Source organism: Camelus dromedarius, chromosome 20 (assembly GCF_036321535.1).
Source record: "Camelus dromedarius isolate mCamDro1 chromosome 20, mCamDro1.pat, whole genome shotgun sequence".
In the NCBI taxonomy this organism is placed as follows: Eukaryota; Metazoa; Chordata; class Mammalia; order Artiodactyla; family Camelidae; genus Camelus; species Camelus dromedarius.
In genome coordinates this window covers 30818876-30842582 of record NC_087455.1, presented here as the reverse complement: position 1 = coordinate 30842582, position 23707 = coordinate 30818876, and the positions used below count along the sequence as shown (strand labels likewise).

Below are 23707 nucleotides of genomic sequence, written 5' to 3'. Positions count from 1 at the left end.
CAGAATTTAGAAATAGATATGTTATTGTACCAAAAAAAGTTTTGAATTTGGCCTTTAGCCAAAAGAATTTTTTTAATACTTAGATCAAACTATTAAGCCATAATATTCAGTTGAGGTACAATAAAGTCCTGTGGTTGAGGATATATAGTTGAAAAAAAAATCATAGTTCGTTACATTCAAAGAAATGCAGACCAACTCTCAGGTCCTCAGACCTGTGCCAGACTGTACATTTTAAAGAATCTATAATCCTATATTTTTCATTCAGGAGTAAAATCATTCTGATGCTCTTTGGAAGTATCAGTGTTTGCATAAGAAGAATTAAAAATGAAAATCACAATCTTTAAAATACTGTATAATTATGTAAGATATCACAGAAATATCTGTACTTTTTAACACTAAAAGTAAAAGTCTTTTTTTTTATGGAAACATCTGTAAAGTTAATACCATTTATTTTAATTGGTTACTAAATTTTTAAGAAATGGTTGTATTGGGGAATAATAAAGAATCTGTTCTTTGTGGTTTTTGACTTTTTCAAGAGTGACATGTTCCAAGAATACTTTTTTCCCCTGGGAAGCAGGGTCAGGGGAAGACAATCAGAGTGGGGAACACCCAAGAAGGTGCCTGATCATTCTGTGTGAATATCAAAACTGATCTATGGGCACAACATGTGGTTGGGTATTTTTTTTTAATCCTGTCCATACTATTTGTTAGTTTTCTATTTTACTTTTTTTCCTTTCCATAAATCTCAAGAGAAACATTTGTCACATAAAGTCTATGATGTACCCCTAAACAGCAAATTAGGTGGCTGCGGCTTTTATTTGAGTCTATGATGTGTTATGAATTTAACTAAATTGTCTAAAAAGCATTCCCGAAACTCATCTTTTCCACATTACATTCTTTCTACATGATGATTCGCTTAATGGGACATAGGTCACCACCAAATAATGGTGGTCAGTACAGCCAGAAATTCTATCTGCAGATTTATGAGGAAAGAGCCAGTCATTCCAGCCTTGAAAAGTTGCCTCTCTGTAGATTTTCGGAGATGATTTTGCAAGACTTAGAAAATTACAGATATCCATGAGAGCCTTCTTTGTTCCCTGAGCCACCTGAAACCTGAAAACAAACCAAGCAAACAGAGCTGTGGTTTGATATGTTCAGATATGCTGTGTAACGGACATATTTTCTAACACCCTCTGGCTGTTCTTAATGGTAAATCAGGAAAGTATAAGGTTAAGAGTGAATGGCACTAAACTACTGTAAGTCATTCTTTCAGGCAAATTTGACATGACAGGTAATAGGAAAAGAATCGTAATTAGTGTCAAAGACATTCATGTTTCCTTTGTAAGGGAATAAATCATCGACGTGCCTGGATACTTTTCTTTTGTGTTTCACTTTTCTTTTGCGTCTCACCTTGGGACTACAGTGTTGAGGTGGTCATTTGTGAATGTTTGTCTTAGGAAACTATATAGTTTACCCATGTTTCCTTTATCAGATTTGAACATACGTTTTGAAATTCCAAACAGTTTCATGTGTTATAAACAAAATTTAATTACATACATAATGATAAAAAAAATGCTTCCTGATTTTCAAGTTTATCATCAAACCTTATCCATTTTTAAAAATGGATATTCCACAGTGGTTTATGCCAATTACATTGTCATTTCTTGTCAGTTGGGTTTTACGTATATTTGAAATAGGACAGTTCAAATTTAGTTTAATGATACGTATTTTGTTTTCCTTTGTAATATAATATTTCCAAGGTAGGGAAGACTTTGACTCCTGAGAAGATGAAACACATCTTGTACATGTATGAATTGTTTTTGTTTATATTTATGTATTGTTCCTTTCTGGTCCTCCAGGAAGCTTTCCCTGATATCCTCTGTCTCCACCCAGGCTGGGAAAGTTGCCCCCCTTGAGGACATCCATATTACCCTGCCCCTATTTATGTTACTGATTCCTTCCTTCACTTTAGGCTTCTTGAGAGCAGAGTTTATGATATTTATCTTTGCTCTCCAGTGCCTAACACAGCACTTAATGGGTGTTGACTGTGACTGAGTGAAAGCTTAAAGTGAAATAGAATAAGGTTAGCTTAATGCGTTGAGACTGTGTCCTAAAGGTAGTTGCCTAAGTAAGGCCTCACCTACATACTCATTTTAGTCTGGGCTTTACATACTATTGTCATGATGGGTTTGGTGGATCTGTGAAGTCTCCTAAATGAGCAGGCTGAAGACAAGGAGAACCCAGTAATATTTCTAACAAGAAGTTTAAACAAAGAGAGCTGGAGTTATAGCTTATTCTGCACAGGAGAGGCAGGGAGTCACAAAGGTACACAAGCTGGAGTTCCATCTGCACAGATAGACACAGATGACTCTAAGATAGTATTACCAAGTGCCAGTAAGAAGAGTTTAAGCCACATGTGTCTAGGGAGAAATCGCTTCCAATTTTGATTGTTAGAGAAGGATTTTTTGTTTTGTTTTTCTAGAAGGAGGTGAAGAGAATAGTTTTGAAAGATGGTTGAGATTTCAAGAAGCACTGATGGAGACAAACTAATGGCCGCTAAATGTGTATGTAAAAGTGTAAAAGTAGGTGGTTAGTCTGGGGAGACAGGGAAGGGCCAGAATTTAGGGATACTCCCTTAGGAATGTTAATGGAATCTGCACACAGTTTCATTTTTACCACATTGAGATTTATTCCCCTAGGACACTTATCCAGAATACCAGAGGTCAACCAAGGTTACTATTCCAAAATTTATACTGCACAGTCTGCCCCTTACTCAAGGGTTGATTGTGCAGACTTAGTTTTTTAAATTTTTCATTGCTTTTCATTCCTGCTACCTGCCAACAAATAATTCTTCTTCCCACAGTACCTCCATCAGAGTTAAAATTGTAAGTCATTCTTGCCTACTTATTAGCAGCTCTGTAGAAGATCTGGTGAAAAGATAGTGTGAAATTATGGACTTAGGCTTTGAGAAAATAAACCCTCCCACTTATAAATAGTTAAACCACATTAATTTGGACTCGAAAGACAGATTCAAATTTACCAGAAAAGTATGGAGTAATTGTGTGAAAAAAAATTTTCTTAACACACTTTAAAACATGCCTGGCAACGTCAGGTACTTAACTCTGTATTCCTTATTTGTCAGTTCCATGAAGTCATGAACCACGTCTGTCTCCCTTGCTGACTGCTGAATCTTGAGCTTGCCCTTATCCTAGAAACAGTAAATATTTGGTGAATAAATAAAATATAATTGGTAGGCTAATTAATATCACTTTTACATATACATTTATGTATGTGTAGGATATATGTGATACATAGAAAAATATATGCTAAATAAAGTATAGGTGTCAAAAATTGTAAAGTGTTTACCCCATTTGCAAGTTAACAACTTAGCCTGCCACAGTCTCATGGACGCTGATAGAAAATAGGGGCATGCTGGATCAGAGGTGAAGGACAGTGTATTACTGACAACAGAGTGTCTGCACATGTGCCAGTTCCCCAAGCCTCAATTCCCTTAGAGTAACAGGAAGAGAGCCAGGTGACACTTAAACACACAATGAGTTACATTCTAAGAAAGGAACCCCAAACTTGGGGAACCTGAATCTTTTGAAAAGGAGGTAAACGTGCCTGCCCTTTTCTTTGTAGAGAGACACTATCTGTATCTTCCATAGCTGGTGTGTGTGTGTGTGTGTGTGTGTGTGTGTGTGTGTGTGTGTGTGTGTGTGTGTGTGTATCTTTATCACTTTAAAGTTTTAAAGAGCTGGAGTTGTCTTAATCCATCATCTGATTTTTTTATAGGTAAGAAGAGTGAGGCTCAAATTGGGCCAGTGACTTCAACTCAAGGTTAAAAACTAGTGCGCAACTAAGTTTAGATTAGAGTTAAGCTCCCCTGATTCCTTGTTAGCGTTCTTTACAGTGTACCGTGTACATCTGACTATTCCATACAGATGAGTAAAATACCTGAATAGTTAGAGCTGAGACTAGAGCACAATGTTGAATTTAGGATTTGTAGTCTCATTAAAAGAAACCATAAAATAGTACAGTTGCCCCTGTTCTAAGTTTGTTTTGACTCAGAAGTTCTTAATATATTTATATTATTTGTCTTTATGGGAAATATTATCTTGAAAGATGTCATATTACACACCTGCATTTGCTTGAAACTTGGTAGCTTGATAAATTGATAAGATAACTGGGTCATATGTTAAGGTTTTTGAAAAACCAACCCAAACATAGATCCTAATAAAAGAATGTTACACATTTCCTTTTAAAGGCTAAAAAAGTATTTCTCAGGACTCTTAAATTACCATATTCTGATACCAAGGGAAAATAAAATCTGGACTTAGAGTCTTGTTTGTACTTAGAGGGTTTTCCGGACAGGAAGGCAGTCTTGATGCAATGTAGTAAGCCACAATACCAGTGGGGCATTACAGGTGAAAAATCTGCAGCTGTACCCCTTCACCGCAAAGTATTACAACTGTATGCTGGAATATTTCCTGTACAGAAATAGGGTTTGGTTAACTTTGTTTCCCAAGAGTAGATCACATTAAAATGTTATAAAATCATGATTTCCTGCATTTGAATACTTGTGGTTTCTCAACTGGTTCCAATATTTTAAGGTTTTTTTTTTTTTTGGTATGATTTCTATTAGTTGAAGATGTATAGAAGCTTTTCTTTTCCTTCTTCAAAATCAACTAAAAAGCAAATACATATAAAAATAGTATTATAAGCTAAAACATTTGAAATTACATACATATCTGTATTTTGTTATTACTAAATGATAGATTTTTACTTTGAAGTAGACACAAAAAACTGACAAATGCCATTATCAGAATACATTTTACTTTTAATTGACCATTGAAAATCAGTTGCGTTTGTTCTGTATGATGAATATTTTTTTCTGTTATAATGATAAATAACTGATTGTAATAAATGTTCTTGATGTTTAAAAGGACAGTTAAGTCCAGTCACAATCGTAAGTAGAAAACAGTCTTCTTTATTTATAGAGGCAAAGCTGGTGTTTTAGCTTATTAGGTTTTAATGTTTATATTGCTGTTAGTTTACCTTCATTTGTATAATACTATATAGATATCCATTTATCCGAATTTCTATAATAGTATGTAATAAATTGTCCTAATTTATGTAATGATATGATGTATATATACATTGTATCTTTCAGTCATGCATCAATCCACTATTTCATGCTCAGACCTCACATTCTATGTTTTAACTATCCATATACCTACTCTCTTCCAGTCATCAATTAAAAACTCTTTATCTACCTCTTGTTTTTTCCACTGGATTCCCCAAGGGGGAATATATTTGGTCTTATCATCACGTTGACATTGTGATAAACTTAGTATACACTTTTACTTGGTTAATGAGGTAAAATAACTTTCTATTAACAAAATGAAGGTTTCATAACAATTACTCTTTCAAAAGTTATCAACTAAGAATGTTCCAGTGTGAAAAGCCCTTTACCTACCCAAGGGTGTATGTGAGAAAGAATTTTTTTTAAATGGTGCTTGAAGCAGTGGATAACAGATAAACTTTTAAGCTAAGCAACAAGCTTAAAAGGAAAAGCTGGGGAATGAGATGTCCACAGACAGTGTGAAAAGCTCTAGCAGATTTCTGGGAAACTAGTGGGATACGCACATGCGTAGGTCTGTGCATTCACTTCTGGCTCTGCGCATGCTAAGAATGATGTAAGAAGGCCCTGTGCTCTCACCTCTGGCTGACCTTAAGACTCTGCACAAGCAGAAAAGGAAAGCTAAGGCAGAGTTGAGGGTATGCCTCAACGGCCACATAGAGTCCCTCAGCAAAGACTGTGGGTGCTTACTGATTCCAGGCCTTTAAGGAAAGAAGAATTATTTGAAAAACTAATGGCTGAACACTTCTCAAATTTAATAAAAAATATTAGTCTACACATCCAAGAAGTTCAGTGAACTCCACATAGACAAAACTCAGATTTCTGCACGAAATAGTCAAAAAACAGTCTTGACTGCAACTAGAGAGAAGTGACTCATCATATATAAGGGATACTCAATAAGATTAACAGCTGATTTCTCATCAGCAGTGGTGGAGACCAAAGGCAAAGAGGTAACGTATTCAAAGTGCTGAAAGAAAAGGGCTGCCAAAGAGAAAAAATTTGCCAAATTAAGTATCTGGGATAAATGGTAAGAATCAAAATATTGTCTGCATTTAGATTTCTTTCTATGAATCCACTTTAAAGAAACTGGAAATGGAAACTGTGGCTGATAGTTTCCTTTGCTGTGCAGAAGCCTTGATGCAGTCCCATTTTTTAATTTTTACTTTTGTTTCCCTTGCGTAAGTAAACATACCTCACAAATATTACTAAGGTCTTTTTCAAGATTGTTTTGGCTATTCAGAGTCTTTTGTTTCCATATAAATTTTAGAATTATTTATTCTGTTTCTGTGAATTATGCCCTTGGTAATTTGATAGGGATTACATTAAATCTGTAGATTGCCTTGTGTATTATGGTCATTTAAAAATATTAATTCTTCCAATCCATGAATATGGTATATCTTTTCATTTGTTTGTGTCATCTTCAGTTTCTTTCATCAGTGCCTTATAGTTTTCCAAGTAGAGATCTTTTACCTCCTTACTTACATTTATTCCCGGGTATTTTATTCTTTATGATGTGATTGTAAATTAGATTGTTTTCTTAACTTCTCTTTCTGGTAGTTCATTGTTAAGGTATAGAAATGCAATGGATTTCTATATATTAATTTTATAGCCTGCAACTTTACTGAATTCATTGATGAGTTTTATAGTAGTTTTTTTGGTGGCATCTTTAGGATTTTCTGTGTATAGTTATCATGTCATCTGCAAACAATGACAGTTTTGCTTTTTCCTTTCCAATTTGAATTCCTTTTATTTCTTTTTCTTGTCTGATCACTGTGGCTAGTACTTCCAATACTGTGTTGAATAAAGTGGCAAGAATGAGCATCCTTGGCTTGTTCCTAATCTTAGCAGAAATGCTTTTTTCACAGTTGAGTATAATATTAGCTGTGGGCTATAAATGACTGGGATAAATGGTAAGGATCAAAATGTACTCTGCATTCAGACTTCTTTCTAAGAATCAACTTTAAAGAAACTATGACTAGAAACTTGAAATGATACATTATCAGGTCTGTTTTTCTTCTTTAATCTAAAGGTGATTAGTTTGTAGAGCATAGGATTTATGGCCAAAATGTCTGCACTTACTAAATGTGTAATCTTGAACATATTACCTAACTTCTCTAAGCCACAGTAACTTATCTGTACAATGAGAGTAATATCTCCTCAATAAGATAATGTATAAGAACAATCTTTGTAAATTGAAAAAGGCTATTCTTCTACCACAGCTTCTTCCATCAGTAGTATTATTACTGCTCCTTCCAAAAACACAGGTGATGATGGAAGCTTTTCTTACCTCTACGATAGTCACCTCTTGATTGGTGTCTTGGGAAATCTGGAAGTGTGATGGGAGGAGTGATAAAAGATGGTATCCTCTGCTTTAACCAGGCTTTAAAAGCTTACTCCTGAATGGACGCTCTAGCTTTCTGCACACTAACTAGCCCTACACAGTCAGCTAGACTGCCTCTATTTTGTCATAACATAAAGAAAAGGACAGTTGAAGCAGATTGATTGATAGAATAACACTTGCTAAATAGTACCACCTCTTTATTACGTACGTAAATACAGAGAACACACTTCCTCTGTATCCTTTTCCTGGGTTTCTTGGTGGCACTGAGTGGGCAAAGGGGCAGTGGCCCAGCTTCAGCAGCCCCTGCACAAAGAATTCAGAGCTATTTATCTATGAGGACAGATGGGCAGTTGCAACCCTGCTAATAGTCTTGGCAGTACAAGTTAGTAATAAAAACAAATTAATTGCCAAAATATTCTTTGTACCGAAAATATTTTTAAATGGCCAACACACATGCAGATCTTCCCAAATTAGCCATCAAACGGAAAAAAATTGTGGAATCACATTTTAAATGCAAAAATGCATGTGCTCTTACCAACTGGCAGATATACAACTTAAAATATATTCCTATGCAAAGACCGCATATGCTTAGAGTACAGTTTATTATGTATGGCTGGCTAATTTTTTAGGTCCTGTCAAATAATGGATAGGAAAACAAAATGTAATAAAAATATACATAATCTTGACAGTCATTTGAAATGTACCATGTGTTACATGTGGAATGTTTTCCAGTGAAACCAATTTACTTGTTCCCACTTCCCATGACTCAGTACTAGATAGTCAGGCTTTCTAAACTATTTTTTGGCAACCAGACTTTCTTGGAATAGTCATCTTTCTTTCAAGTTATTCAGTGCAGGCATTAATAATAAATCCTCAGTTATAGATATGAAACTAAAGATCATTCACATCATCTCTTTCAAACCTAAAAGCACACAATAAAGTTATTTTAAGTAGATCACACAAAATAGAGCCCAGAGTTATTCCTGAGAGTAATTAATTGCTACCATATGAAGCACAATGTGACTGCATTAGGTTTTCAGTTTAATTATATTACTACTTACCTAGAGATTAGTTGGGCAATGTCTGCTTCTAACTGAAAGGCAAAGGAAGATCAGTGAGCTGACAAAAAGTTTGTTAAAAGTGGGTGTGATTACAAAATCTGGTGGGAGGGCTCAGTATATAAAACAAGACCCTTTTAGAGTAGAAAACTGTGAAAAAGATTATTGTCTTTTCAGCACCTATCTTCTTTCATAAATTTAAAAACTATTAAGCGTGTACCATGTACCAGACTCTATTGGAGCAATAGGTCGAGTTCTTTAAGAATGCTCGGCAGAGAACACACAGAATGCAGCCAGGCCTCAGGAAGGAGCAGTAGGCTACTTTTAGAGCCACAATCATTATCCCTCCCCTCCTAAATCAGGTCTCAATTCCAACACATGCCTCACTTCTGTCATTCCTAGTCACTACCCAAAGTGTAAGATGTGTCCCCTTGCATCTGGATACTGATTTATATCCCCTTTTCCTTCTCTTACCAACCTCTTTCCTTCTCTACCTCCCAAACCCTTCCACTAAGCCCTCAAGGAACACCTGCTCTATGATAAGTGAACTTCCCTAAACGTCAACCTCTTGTTCAAGAATTGTCCCTACGCCTTTACCTTAAATGAAATCTTGCTGTTCCCTGGGACTCTCCACAACATTGGAACCTCCTGAGGTGGAAGCTGTTTATTCTCTCACATCCCTTCCACCTCACGATCAGGAGTTAAGATGTCCTCCTGCCCACCAATGCCACTTGCATAGAGTCTTCTTTACGCCTGTGAAATCCTCCTCCTTCTTTGAGGCTCATTCCATCCAGTCTTACCATCCTCACCCCACTTTGTTGTTGCCATCCACTCACTATATGGTCACTCTCCCTCATTATATCTTTGGCCCATGGCTTCCAGCCTTCTTCTTCACAGCCATCAACATCCATGTAAAAGATCCAGCCAAAAGCCCGGCTTGAGCTTCTCACTCTAGTGATCATCTCCTCCACTCCATGTAAGTACTCCCTTCCACACACAAGCCTTGGAACTTGTCAACATCCCAAACTGCTCTGCCTCCCAAATCATTCATGCCAGCATCCTAGTCCCACTCGCAGTGTCTCAGCTTCTCCTACTTGCTCACTCAACAAGCCCCACTGTAGTCATTCATTCTCTGAAACCTGTAGTTCTGCTTTCTCCCTATCCATCAGCTTACTCTGTTTTCACATCCCCTTTTAACCAGTTTATAATTTTCACCTATCATTTAAACCCCCCTCTTGCAAATAAGTACCATAAACTTCACTGCTGAGTGTGTTTTCCATTCCACTCTCCTGACGAAAGGTTAAGGCTGGATGAGCCTACAGCTGTGTATCAACACAGTTAACTCCCTGTCCCACTCTCTAGAATAGCCAACTCCATGCTCAAGAGTTCCACTTGGATGGCTCATTGGTGCCTCCAGCCCAGCTTGTCTAGAAATGAACTTATGATCTCCCCCTCTCTACCCTACACATACCACAAACCTACTTCCCAGAGGGACAGATCAGTCTTACCCATCCCAGCAAATGACATCAGTATCCATACAGCTGCTTAGGCCAGAGACCTGGGAATCATCCTTAACAACTCCCTCCCCTTATGTCTGTCAGTCAACATAATTTTTATGCCCCAAGGATCTCCCGCATACCATTCCACTGCCACAAACCATACCATAAGCTATCTACAGTTCTAGCTTAGACCACTGCCCTAGCCTCCTGTCTTTTCACATCCATTCTAGCCCCATTCTCTTTTAATACATTCTCTACACAGTATCCAGAAGCTTTTAAAAACATAAATTCGGCATTAAGCATTGCTTCTTTGCTTAAAACCCTTCAAAGATATCCCACTGACATTAAGATAAAGTCTAAAATTCTTAACATGGCCTAAAAATTTAGTTTTTATTACCTACATTTCACAAATGAGGAAACTGAGGCTCTGAGTTACTAAATAAGGTGCTCAAGGTCACAGAGCAGTGATTGTCAGTGCCAGGATTTTATCCTAGGTGAGTATAATTCCAACAAGATTTTTTATGATGGAGAAATTTTTTTAAAAAAATAAAAATTCTGTCTACATGGTTTATAAATTTATGGCTCAGTATGTGTTTGAGTGCACAGTTGACTGAAATTACCTTTAAAATACTAATTGTACCGAGTGTTGTTCCTAGCTTTTCTTTTGAGGTTTTGAAAACAAAAGTGTTCTTAAAATGGGGGAAAGGATTAATATGTGACTTCTATAAATGCACTTATAGGCATACAACTTTAAAAAAATTCAACAGAATTTTCATTTGAATTTGTTAATACCTCCTTATTAACCAAGGAAAATAGGATGTATACAGGAAAATCCTGACAAACACATAACTGACATATTGTAAGATGTATTTCTGTACTAGTTTTCTGTTGTTTTCTAAATTTTGAGAGTAACCTGGAATGTTCCAATTGAAGTATGTAACCACAGAGCTAGCCTCACACAAAGTCGTGAACTAAAAACAGGTTGGGTTTTTGTTTTGTTTTGTTTTTGATGTTCTTCCAAATCTCTCTTTTTGAACTTTCATGGTTTCTCCTTCCTAAGCCCCAGTGTTGGTTCAGTTCACTTTCATTGCCCTTAAACTACCTAATGGCTTCCCACAATGGTTCCCAGTTTGGATTGCCTTTTATTATGGATCCATTCCAACTCTCCCCTGTACATCAAAACTGACTAGCACTTTTTTCCTAAGGCCCCACTGTGAGTTCCAGTGTGACATCCAGTTTTCATAAACTCTTATACATTAGTTTTAATGGAGAATTCTGGAGACAATACCAGAAACAAGTCTTTTTTTCACCCTATTTGCTGTGTGACCTCTCTACCAAAAAGATGATGTTGATCTTTACATTCTGTTAACTTATTGTTAATAAAAATCAATAGGTATATTAAATATGCTTTTTCTAAACTCATTTTCACTCTTCCATGAGATTCTCATATGTTTCACTACACTTCCCACATCTTATCCATTTCTGCTTATGACCTTCCTAAGCTGAAGGGCTGACTTACTGGCAGTCTAGAGAGGAGTTAAGCAAGGAGATATTTATGTCTCAAGTAATAGCCAACATACAGGGACATATTTTAATAGATACGCAGCAGAAAATCATATTGAACTATGATTACAGTGTTCTTGAACATCCAGATTCAAGGTTTATTATTTTCTTCCCACAAGTCCAACCCATGGTTAGGAAATCCAACAAGCAAGACTCTTGTTCACAACCTACATGATTCTTTTAACGACACCCAAGCGTCAGAAGTGTTCTTTGAGCATAAGAAGGATGACTAATTAGTAGCTAACATTTCTTAAGCTTTTGCTGTGTAGTATTAAATGGGATGCTGTACCTCATTTATTCCTCATGACAATTTGTGAGAGAGTTCTGCTACTATCCCCTTTTTAGAGATATATTGGTACTGATGTTAGGGAAACTAATGTGCCCAGGAGCTCATAACTAATGGAGCTAGGAATTGAATGCCATCAGGAAGCCAAAGTTTATGTTTTAAACTTCTATACTTCTTTGTGGAGAATTTTTAATGTGCCAGAGATAGACTGAATCACCCAGGATGTGTATATTCGTTCATTCACTCATGAATTATTCATTCCTTCATTCAGCGACTTTTTATTTTTTGAACATTCACTATGTACACTTGGCCAGGTGCTGTGGAAATCCAAAGCTTAGCCAAATGGAAATCATTCTCTCAAAGAATGTGTCTACCAGGGAAGATGTCATGTATAGAAATAACTGTAACATGAGTTGTATAGTGATAAGAGCTATGAAACAGATTCCCATTTTTAAAAACTATTGGAGTTCAGAAAAGGGAAAGCATGTCTCCATCTGGGAGGTTAAAAGGCTCAAATAAATGTGGTATTTCATTTGGACCTTGATAGATGGGGAAGATTTAAACATCAGACATTGAGAAACTAGGGAGTCTACAGGTATTTCAGGCTGGGAGATAATATAGGAACAAAGACCCAGAGAGGGGAAAGTTAGGAAAAAATATGTCATGGAAAGCAAGGAGAGGGAGAATTTCAAGAAATAGTATTTCCATTGAAAGACTGAGAATCACTTATTTAGGAAGGAAAGGTTAAGGAGAACTCTGTTCATTCAGGAAGCTTTCATTAATATCCTATTGTGTCCCCAAAACTGTGTTAGATGCTAATATTTTTTAAAATAATGTGCCATTTTTGCCCCAAGAATCACAGAGTCAACTAAAGAAGATGTACATGTAAATAAGGAATTGCGAAGTGTCATGACTCCTATGATAGAGGAGTGTGTTAGATATGAAAGTGACACGAGGGAGGCAGGGATCAACTCCGAGGGTAATGATAGTTAGGAAATGCTTCCGAAAGAGGAGACACAGCTGACCCCAGTCTTTTTTTTCTTTTAAGACAAATGGAATTAACCCATATATTCTATTTTGAAGCTTAATTTTTTTAGTTTAATAATACATCTTGGGTGTCTTTTGTGTTAGTATGTGTAGCTATTCCTTATTCATTTTGATGGTTGTACAGTAATTAATTCTGTAAATCTACGTGTTATATTTAACTAAACCCCTACTGATGTATATTTGAGTTGTTTCCAATTTCTTACCAATATATGTAGTACTGAAGTAAATACACACACGTGCAACACACACACTCTTGCATTGGAAGATCTGTAAAGCAATTTCATAGATGTATTCTTCCAAGCATTTAATAGATGTTGCCAAATTTCTCTCCAAAAATATTAAATAGAAATGCTTTTCCCCACATGTGTACAGAAATTGGAACTGTTAGTTTTTTAAAACTGCCAGATTAATAAATAAAAATATTGCATTATTGCTTCAACTTGAATTTCTGTAAGTATTAATGAAGTTGAGTATCTTTACATGTATACTGGCTGGTTATATCTTTCCTTCTGTGAACTAATTGCTATCAGAATCTGGGATTTTACCTTATGCATACTAATAAATTAGCCTAGTAATGTTTATGGATGCTGACAGAAGATGAGACTTTTGGGTCAGAAACAAAGAACATCATTGCTTGTAGCACAGCAAGTGCTATGTGCATAACGATCGCATTGGTTCCTCTTGCTCCCAAATCCCATGGGCGACGCAGAAGGGCCCCAGGGGGATGCTCTGCATGCAGGAGATCAGTGGCACTGCAGGGAACATAGAGCTTGTCAAATTCACCTTAACTTTTAGAGCAAGTCTGCTCTTTGTCCGGGAAAGAGGCTTGACCTTATCGCTCAAGGTTGCTCTCTGCAAACACAACCTGAGACGTGGCCCCAAGTAGTAGCTTTCAGGGCCTTGCATCTTCTGCACACCTGGCAAGAACATGGAAGATCATTCAGGGGTTCCAACGACAACCTTTGCTTATTTTTCTGTATGCTTACTTAACATTTTCTCACTGATTTCTAAAAGCGCTCTGCTTTCAAAAGTATTCCTAGATCCATCATCGAATATTACTTGTTTTATCCTAGTTTGCTTTTTTTTTAAATTTGATTTTATGATGTGTGGGATTTTTCCCATCCATGGGTTTCATGCCATACATAAAAAAGGCTACCCTATTATGATAAAAATATTAACTGATTTTTTTTCTCTTATGCTTTCAGTTTTTAACATTTTGATTCTTTTGGAATTTACTTTCATGTAAGAATGATGTAGGGACCCACTTAGGTTTTGCCAAATGGCTAACCAGTTCTGCAACCTCATTTCCCATCCTTCCCCTGCTTATTTGAAATGGTACCTCTATTACATGCTACAGTGTATCTACTTGTATTTTATAATTTTTTTTCTTCTATCTATTTTTATGTTAACTACTTCAACCTTATCTTTTAATTACTTTAACTTTATAAAACACTTCATACCTGGTAGAATTTTTTTTCCCATTTTTTCTCTTATTTAAAAAATTTCTTTTCAAAAACTTGGCTATTTTCACATATTATTCTTGAATGGTTCTTTTAAAATAAAGTAGGTAAACAGGATGACTATAACTATGAGAAGAAACCCTAAACTACTGTCCTTTACAACTGTATTCTCTTTTAAAAAGTCTCATTAATGTTATAACTTTTATGAAGATTCAATTTGCATGTCAACAAATACAGAAGCATAGTTTCTGTTTGCAGCTCCTAAAATCTTCTTTCTTTTACTACAGATTCCCTGTAGTTTGGAATACTGGGATGAACTCCAGAAGGTTTTTGTTGCATATCGAGAATTTAGCCTGTCTGAAAGCAAAGTTTGTGAACTGCAGTTGCCAGATGTCAATCTTGTGTATGACCAGAAGAAACTGGTGTCCTCGGACCTTTGGAGAATTGTCTTGAACAGCAGCCAAAATGGAGCTGATGACCAAAGGTAACTCAGTGAACAAAGAGAAAATGAAATAGTGGTATTTACTAGGAAACAATCGTCAAGTCATCTCATCCAGTGACCCCTCACTTAGCTGTGTCTCCCCTGTCTCGCAGCTGCATCTGGCTGAACTACAGATAAGAACCAGGAAACAAGACAGAAACTGATGCTTCAAAGTCTGTATACTAAAATTTCTGTGTTTTACTGTGAGCTCTCAGTACCTGTTCCTTAAATATATATATACAAAAGAGCCAAAACAAACCACAAAAAAATTCAGTTATCCTGAACCAAAAAAACATGTAGAGGAAAAGAGCCATATACACTTCAATAGACTCTTAATGACACAGTCATCAGTATGGGTAATGTTAACCCTGGGGCATTAAAAGAAAGGTTAAGTAAATTGAATTGTCTCCTTTTAAAAAGATAAATTTTGGAGATATTTCCTTCCTACGTGGTTTTTAAAAAAAAAAAAAACTTTTTAAAAAGACAAAGCTCCAGACGTTAGGAAAACTTGGGTAACAAAAATAACTTATACTCAAAGGATTTCAGGTAGCCGGAGTTCTACCCAGCTCTAGAGTCTACTTGACCATGATTTCTCTCTAGAGCCAGGTACTCTGAATCATGTCCCCAGAACTTCGTGTTCCACACCTCCTACCAAATATCTGGTTAGTAGCAAAACAGGGCCAGATTGTCCCCATTTCCAATATTTGCCTGCTTAATACATCCACTCACTTAGAGTAGAGGAAAATGGCTTCAGCAGTTTATTCTTCAGCTCCATATCTCTTTCACATCTTTCTGTTCATGCTCCCATAAATGACAAGAAAAAGAAACCAAATCACCATCAGTGAACGGTTTCTTGGGTCCTGTGCTGTGCGTATTGTGGGCATTTGCTGATCTTTCTGTCCACCATGTTCAATGTCCTATCTTCCAATTCTCCTGGTGAGTTTGCTTTAGCATTATCTTGCTCCCTTTCTATAATCCCTCCATTTTCCCCCCGAAGAACATTTTGACACTAAGAGAAAAAAAAAATCCACCATTCCAACACCCTACAAATGAGCTGTTTTCTCTTCTCTGTTAACCTTTATTTTTGTCCATTAACTGTATGCCTTTACAAGGTTATAATCACAGCATACCATTTTTGTATTCTGATTCCTATTTTATAGATAGCTGTGAATGCTTTATTTAATTAGTAATAATATATATTCATTGAAGACCATTTGCAAAATAAAGAACACAATACCACCCATAATCGTGTCACAGTGAGACAACCTCTGTTCACGTTTTACTCTGCATCCACAGTCTTTTTCATTGATTACTTTATATGCTTAATAATAATATGTTTTATATATCCTATTTCTAGGTCATTTGGGCTCTTTAAAAATTATTACCTTCCTAGTATATTACCTAGTAATGTAAAAATGGTGAAAATGTATTAGAGCAGTGGGATCTTGTTTTTACCCAAATGAAACACAGCAATGAAGAGAACACCCATCGTGTGAGGAGTTAGCAGATGGACAGAAAGACTGCCTCTTCTAAGCATCAGTTACCTAGGAAATCTCATAAAACAAAGCTGTGGAGAATGAAATTGACTTTTTAAAGCCTGAGTTTAATTATTTGTATCAAGTTAGAAAACATTTCTTGATTCTAATTATGAAAGAATGCATTTTCATCATTGAAAGAAGCATTTTAGACAAGGTTAATTCCTCTGAATCTGAAACATTCATAAAAATCACTTTGTGGTAAGCTTAGCACTGCAGAAATGTGGAACCTTTAGGGAATGGAAATTTATGCAGACAATCAAATTTAGGCAGTTTTTCACCAAGCTTTTGGCATTGTAATCACAGATCTTTTGTCCTCACCTGGGATTTTTCAACTTGCCCAATATTTCGGAATTGGCTTTAAATTGTTTGACATTAAGCATTTTTCAGATAGAAATTGGTATTAGTGAAATGAGGTTTGAAAATCAACATAATATAACACTATTAAGACATTTTTCAAAGGGGACAATAAATTTCATCTTATTTCTTGAAAGAAACACCAGTGCTTTGATAATATGTCAGCACTTCATGTAGAAATGAAATTGCTGTATTCTGTTATGAGAAGTCTAAAACTGGACAAAAACCTGACACTTTTATGATTAGAGATTATCTTATCTTAAATAATATTTATGGTTTGAGAAGGATATACATTATACCATTGTACACTACTGGAAGAAAGCTCCTAAAAATAAGTTCCATGAAGCTTAATCTTTAAAAAAAAAAAAAAATCTTGCCCACACTTGGCAAAAAGTGCAACAGTGTAAGGTTCTTCGTGGTAATAGCATCACTGTGTATATGTAAATAGAAGCACGATTTAATAGAGAATTTCAAGTTAGCAGGCCTGGTTTAAGTCCTGGCTAGCTGTTTGGCCTTGAGAAACTGATTCTTAAGCTGAGGCCTTAAGGAATGGACAGGAGCTAACCAGTCTGGGGAGTGGCAGGTAGCCTTTGGTACAAAGGACTAGAGACAAAAGACTTAAGTCTCTTAAACTCTGGTCCATTTATCCCATGCAGACATCTTTCATTTAATCCCCGTGTATTTGTAATAATTATTTTCCACTATCTTTAACTAATGTTTTGCTTGATCACATGAAAATGAATGATTGGTAATGATTGTATTTTTCAAGGTAGCATTGGAAGTAGAGTAACTTCGAGCTTAGTTTCCACAATATTATTGACCTTTAGAAAACTTCTCCTGTTTGTTGTGCACTGGACTGAAGCTAGAGATACAACATTTACTCTCTGATCAGGATATCCATTTCAGCTATTTGTTTTTAATCTCATCATGTGTGTATTTGCCCATCTCCATTGCCCATTGCTGAAGCCTAAATAAACCCCTTTTATCTAGGTCCTGACAGGAAACAGATGGCACACTCAGCTTGGGAGGCTGAGGAGAGTTTAATGTAGATTATTTACAGAAGTGGTGGCAAGGTTAAGGGATAGTACAGGAGCCTGACACTAGAAGCCCCGGGGAGCCATCCTGTTCTTAGTCCTGAAGAACCAGGTGATTGAGCCATTACCAAAACTAACTAAGAGCAGGTGGTTGTAGCTGTTTTTGATGGAAGGATGCAGCAATGTGCGGGATGTAGCTAAGAAGGAACCAGGGGAATACATTCCCCCACCAACTCTCTACCCACCTCCAGTCCCCTGTGGGCACCTCCCACTGGCTGAACCAAAAGACAAGCCAGGGGACGACCTAAAAATCCCTTTTTAACCATTGCTTTGTGTGTTTAATTTAGGAAAAGTGAATAATGAATCAATTTGTTATAAATGAAGTTTGTGGCATATTTGTGATGTTTTAGCAACCTTTTTCAATATGTTATAGTATTTGCTACTCTCAAGAGAGAAAAAAGTAAATCTTGGAAAATCTCAAAAGTGTGAAAAATTACAGATGGCAAGAAAAATTCTTCAGATAAACACCTCATTGCGTACTCGCTGTTTTAAAACTGATCTCAAAGAACTCTCACCTGGATTTTTAATAATATTTTGACTAACACTATACCAGTATTTTTAAGCACTTCTTAAAGGTAGTATAAGGGAAGGAATTCAGATTTGTAAAACACATGTACAGCTAATACATTTTGGAATTTCTGAATAAATACAAGTTTTAATTTTACCTTGCCAATGAGACCTTTATTTGTAACTCTAAAGATAAATTCCTAGAAGGCTTTTTGGATTAGTATGCCCATTTATAGAAATTTTAAGAATATAGTTAGATACGTTCTCACACAGAGCATTTCATCAGTAACGTAGTGACCCAGAGTTGTGTTTTCTTTCAATACAATGGAGTGTTTCTAACATTGCAATAAATACCACCACATAACTCTAAACCCCTTGAAGTTAAACGTTCAGTAAACCTAGCTTTCATTTTCACCAGCCTTTTCCCAGCTTCTTTCAAAACTCCGCTGAAGATTAACTCTCTGAGAACCACACACAGTTCACCCCGAGCCGTTCTGAACTCCTCCTCAGTTGCCATCCTGGCAGCACTTCTGACTCTCCTATTCCTGGATGGTTGTTCTGTTTTCTAATGTTTGCAAATGTCTACATATTTTAAATCCCCAATTAGACTGAGTTCTTTGAAAACCAAGGATTTATTTCTTCAGTTTTTCCTGTCATAGTTCTCACTAGGATATTATAAACCACAGTGTTTCTTCTCTAGGCTCTTCATGGATTAGGGAGCCAGGTGACCATAGCTGTAGATCAGACTTGGAAGGACAAGGACCAAAGACTATGATGGGGATTAAGGCAGCATCTGATCAGTGATCCACAGTTACCGGGATGTACTTGGTCCCTCCCCGTCAGCGCTCATGCTTCTACTGGCATTGAGGCGAGGCAACTAGATTATGGGACCTAGCTTTAAAAACTCTTATAGAGAGACATTTATATGATATTGGAAAATTTAGGTTATTGAACTTCTTTTATTACTTATCTCCCACAGCTCTGCAAGTGAATCTGGTTCCCAAAGCACTTGTGACCAGCTTGTAACTCCAACAGCCCTGGCTGCCTGTACCCGAGTTGACTCCTGTTTTACACCGTGGTTTGTCCCATCTCTTTGCATTTCTTTCCAGTTTGCTCACCTGGAGTTCCATCTTTGTCATCACCTTGATCAGCTAGGCACAGGTACTCTTAGCAGAGTAACATTTACTTAAAACTTGTTATTTTGTCCTGAGTGTTGTTAAGACACAATTTGTTAATTTTTACCCAATTTATTGTCAGGAAGTAAAAAGGCCTGGAGAGGTTTCCATTCTGTGCACCACAGTATTAGTGATGTTTCAGAATGTGATTGCCGATCACTCCCCGTCTCCCCCACCACCAACCAAAGCTCCTTCTGTGCTGATCGCCACCCACACAGTGGTGGAAATATTTAGAAGCAGCATTCCTTTCTGCCAACAGTGAGCACTTGCAAAGATCTCCTGAAGTTGATTTCATATAACAGTTGAAATCTTGAACTCCATCTTATGGACCTATTACATAAGTTACCAGTTATATTGAATTGCCATGATTTTGCATGCTTCCTAATGAATTTTCAAGGAAAATACAAAAATCGCCAGTTTTTCTATTACTCTAATTGTGATCTTTTTGACAGAAATACATCTGTTTTTGTTCTATACTGAGCCACTACATTAATGGCAAATAGTTTCCAAAAGTACTTGATATTACCTTATTTCAGAAGCACAAATACCTCCTACCAAAGATGGGCAAATTCTCAAATAATGTAAAGGACCAGCACTTTTCCAAGTTTGTAAGGTAGAAAATTAAAATGTTTCCACACACCAGAAGTGGCCTTTTATAAATTTGTTCATTTTACATGAATAATTATTACTAAAAGTCAGTACCAAACCTTCTCTAGTTAATACATTTAGATTCTGGTTTTAGGTTTTCAACCTCCATGTAATGGAAAAAGAAAAAAAAATCAGATTAAAACTAAACACAGCTGCTATTAAGCATCTTGCCTTTTCAGCAAAAATGGAGTTTAACCTGCATTTTCTAACTCTCTTTGGGTCATGTTTTTGGTTTTGAGATTTGGTTAGTAGATACAGAGCACTTCCATAAAACTCTCCTTTGATATTTACCTCCTCTTCATTTTATTTGTTGTCTTTTGTGATCAAATTTTTATCTAGGAATGTAACCTTTGGAAAGTATATATATATATTTAAGAGACCTCTTTATTGCACAAAGTTTTGTCTGCAGATATCAAATGGTATTAAAATACTGTGTTATCTTCAGGAGAATGCTTGAATTTATGTAACAGCAAATATTAAAATCAGTTATGAAGAAGGGAATAATTTAAATTAATTCATCTCTTTATATCCATAAAGTATCAGCTCATCTCAATTGCTGTTTTTCTTGTTCATTCTCTCCACAGCTCCACCACAATACCTCCAGCCATTTATTTCTGATAAAAATGTGCCATCTGAACTGGAATACATGATTATTTCCTTCAGAGAACCACACATGTATCTTCGACAATGGAACAATAATTCTGTCTGTCAGGAGATCCAGTTCTCAGCTCAAACAGACTGTAAACTTCTAGAGTGCAGAAATGTTACTATGCAAAGCGTGGTAAAACCCTTCAGCGTCTTTGGACAGATTGCAGTTTCCAGCAATGCTGTAGAAAAGCTGGTTGACTCCGCCATCATGGTTGACTCTATATTTGTAAACTTTGGGCAACATGTGGTTCATTCTCTAAACACTGCAGTACAAGCTTGGCAACAGGTATGCACATTCTAGAACAGTTTACAGTTTGTCTGTGGGTGATCTTTTACTAGGCACTCTATGTTATCACTTCTAATAATAAGTTACGCGTAAACAAAAGTGCGAGAGAATGAAGAATCTGATGGGCACCATAGTGTTTGGGCCTTCTCTGTTTTGGCAAAGTGATGCATGTTATTTTTAAAACCTTTGGAGAATGTGGGTTCTCTACACATGCACCAGAGATCATGCCCACATTTTTGTGACTAATGTACCACATCTGTGTGGAAAGTTACATATTCCCAGAAACTTTTTCCAAGTCTTATGGCTTTAGTTTGCCAAAGCTTCAACTTAGCTATGTATCAAATTGTCTAAGCATCCACTGCAGAAATGAAGAGCCTGTGTGAGCCTTTCTGAGAGATAAGCATTTCAAAGAGAAAAGGCAGTGAGAGGAAATGTGTGAACACAGTATAGTCTCAGTCTTTCCCCCATTATCATTCTGCCATTTTGAGTCACTAAAAAAGCACTGGATAACAGATTTTTTAACTAAAGTCTCTGGATTGGTAATTGTTTTACTTTTATCTCTTGGCAGAAATCAGCCACCTCAGAAAAGAGATGGAAAGTCTGTTTTGAATGGCGTATTTAAAGTGGGGAAATGCCCGCATCCACTAGTATGAAAATAATTTCACGAAATGTTTGGATAGTGATATGCTCAGTGACTTAATAACAAATCACTTCTGCTTCCCTTACTGATTTTCAGTATTGTGTTTCCACATAGTTTGTGTTGCTATTTAAGCTGAGACATTTCCCCACATTTTGTATGTTACATGCATTTGTGTGGACCAACTCCCCAAGTGAAACGGTCCTTCATTCTGCTCTGACCTCATGGGGGGATGGGGCAGTGGAGAGGGGGAGGGTCTTGAGTTCCCTAACTTAAGAATTTTTATGGGAATAAACTCTTTTCTTTATATGCATGAAGACCTATACAAGACTAAGGAATTAATTACCTAACATGGCACTACAATAGCAAAGGGAAAGAAGATAACACATCTGTTTTATATTTTAAAATTCTTTTTTAAGGGCATTCCATGGTTTTCTTGTTGCAGAGGACATGCGTAAAATAAGAGCTAGTGTGATCTAAATCTTTGCAGCTGGTTCGAATAGCGATGTGAAAAAAACCTCCATGGCTCCAATTTCTGTTTTTTGTCATATTTTGAACAATGCATTTAATAAAAAACAAACCTAGAAAATATAAAAGACTCATTGATAGAGCATTTAAACCCAGGATATTTTTGTTCTGGTATCAGAGCCAGTATAAGGGGACTCATGTGTAGCAACTACTGCAAAATGGCCCTCAGAAATATGTTTCCTCCCAGGGTAAAAATCTTCTCTTAGACACAGCTATACATATAAATAAAATACGGTGCATAAATATTTAAATGTTTTAAACCACATCAGAGTGTGAGTGACTGACTGGCTAACAGAGTGCCTTGAAGGAATACTCTGAGTTTTTTTTTTAAATGGAATTGTATATTTGATTAAGTAGAGCCATATGTCACGTAGCATATTGCTGACAGGTACATTCTATGAATAGTTGGTTCTGATTTATACAGGGATTTGGCAATGTTAACATGAGCCACAAGAGGATATACTTCTGTAATTGTTGCTGTAATTTTCTTGTTTCCTCCCATGTCAAGGGTACTTGCCACCAAGTTTTAATGTGGTAGGCATCTAACCCTGTGTATTCTAAAATAAATACCAAAACACACTACTTTGAAATTATAGGACATTTGACATTGAAATGGGCTTATGGAGGGGTTATTAAGTTCATTGTTTCTAAGATGTTCTGAATGTGGTTTATCCCCTTTAGAGGGAGAGATTAGTTTCCCAAGCTTGGATTTTATTGTGTTCTGATGCTCACATGGAGTATAATTACTCCCAATGAGAAAGTGAAGTTAATAAGCAGGATAAGTTATTTGAGTTCTCCACATACTTTTTATCGGATATTCAGATCCAAGACAAGTCATTTATATCCAGTGTGGATGGACCAGACAGTTGAAGCATGAAACAATTTGGCCTTTCACCTTTAGGTCATGAGTTCAAGATTAACAGAAGCCTTCATCAGTGTCCGATTTCTCTGGCTGTAGGTTTTTTCCCTCTTTCGTAAATGATTAATGTTTTGCGAAACCAGATTAAGGACCCAAAGTGCCACTTGCAGTTTGCTTTATATTTCTATGTCACATTCCCACATTTAGACAAAATAGCATTTCAAGATTTTTACTTAAAAATCAAAGTTATATTCATGTGTCTTACCTTACACCAAAATGATACCTCTCTTTACTTGCAAATGCCTGTGTAACACTGCAGCACAAATCTTAAATGTAGTTAAGCCATCTTTTAATTACAAATCTGAGTGAGCATTCTGAGGTTTAGCTTGTATGATGTCATACAAAATGTGTATGAATTTTTATGATATACTAGAATTTAAACATTCTAAGAAATGCTTAAACTTGTTACAGTCATAATGAACTCTACAGATGAAGGAGCTGTAGAGAAACGGTTCCCTGAGGATTCTGAGGATTCTTTAGAAAAATGTAAACAAC

The 23707-nt window shown here is 36.3% G+C and overlaps 1 protein-coding gene across 5 annotated transcripts in view; it reads left to right on the top strand.

Annotated features, from left to right (window-relative positions):
* The window catches only part of VPS13B (vacuolar protein sorting 13 homolog B), a 626989-nt gene that overhangs the window by 519523 nt on the left and 83759 nt on the right, over window positions 1-23707 (top strand). For all 5 annotated transcript variants that reach the window (XM_064476933.1, XM_064476934.1, XM_064476932.1 and 2 more), the window contains exons 40-42: window positions 14685-14881; window positions 19351-19532; window positions 20779-21128. In XM_064476933.1, the coding sequence (XP_064333003.1) occupies window positions 14685-14881; window positions 19351-19532; window positions 20779-21128 (729 nt within the window). The remainder of the gene's footprint in view (window positions 1-14684; window positions 14882-19350; window positions 19533-20778; window positions 21129-23707) is intronic.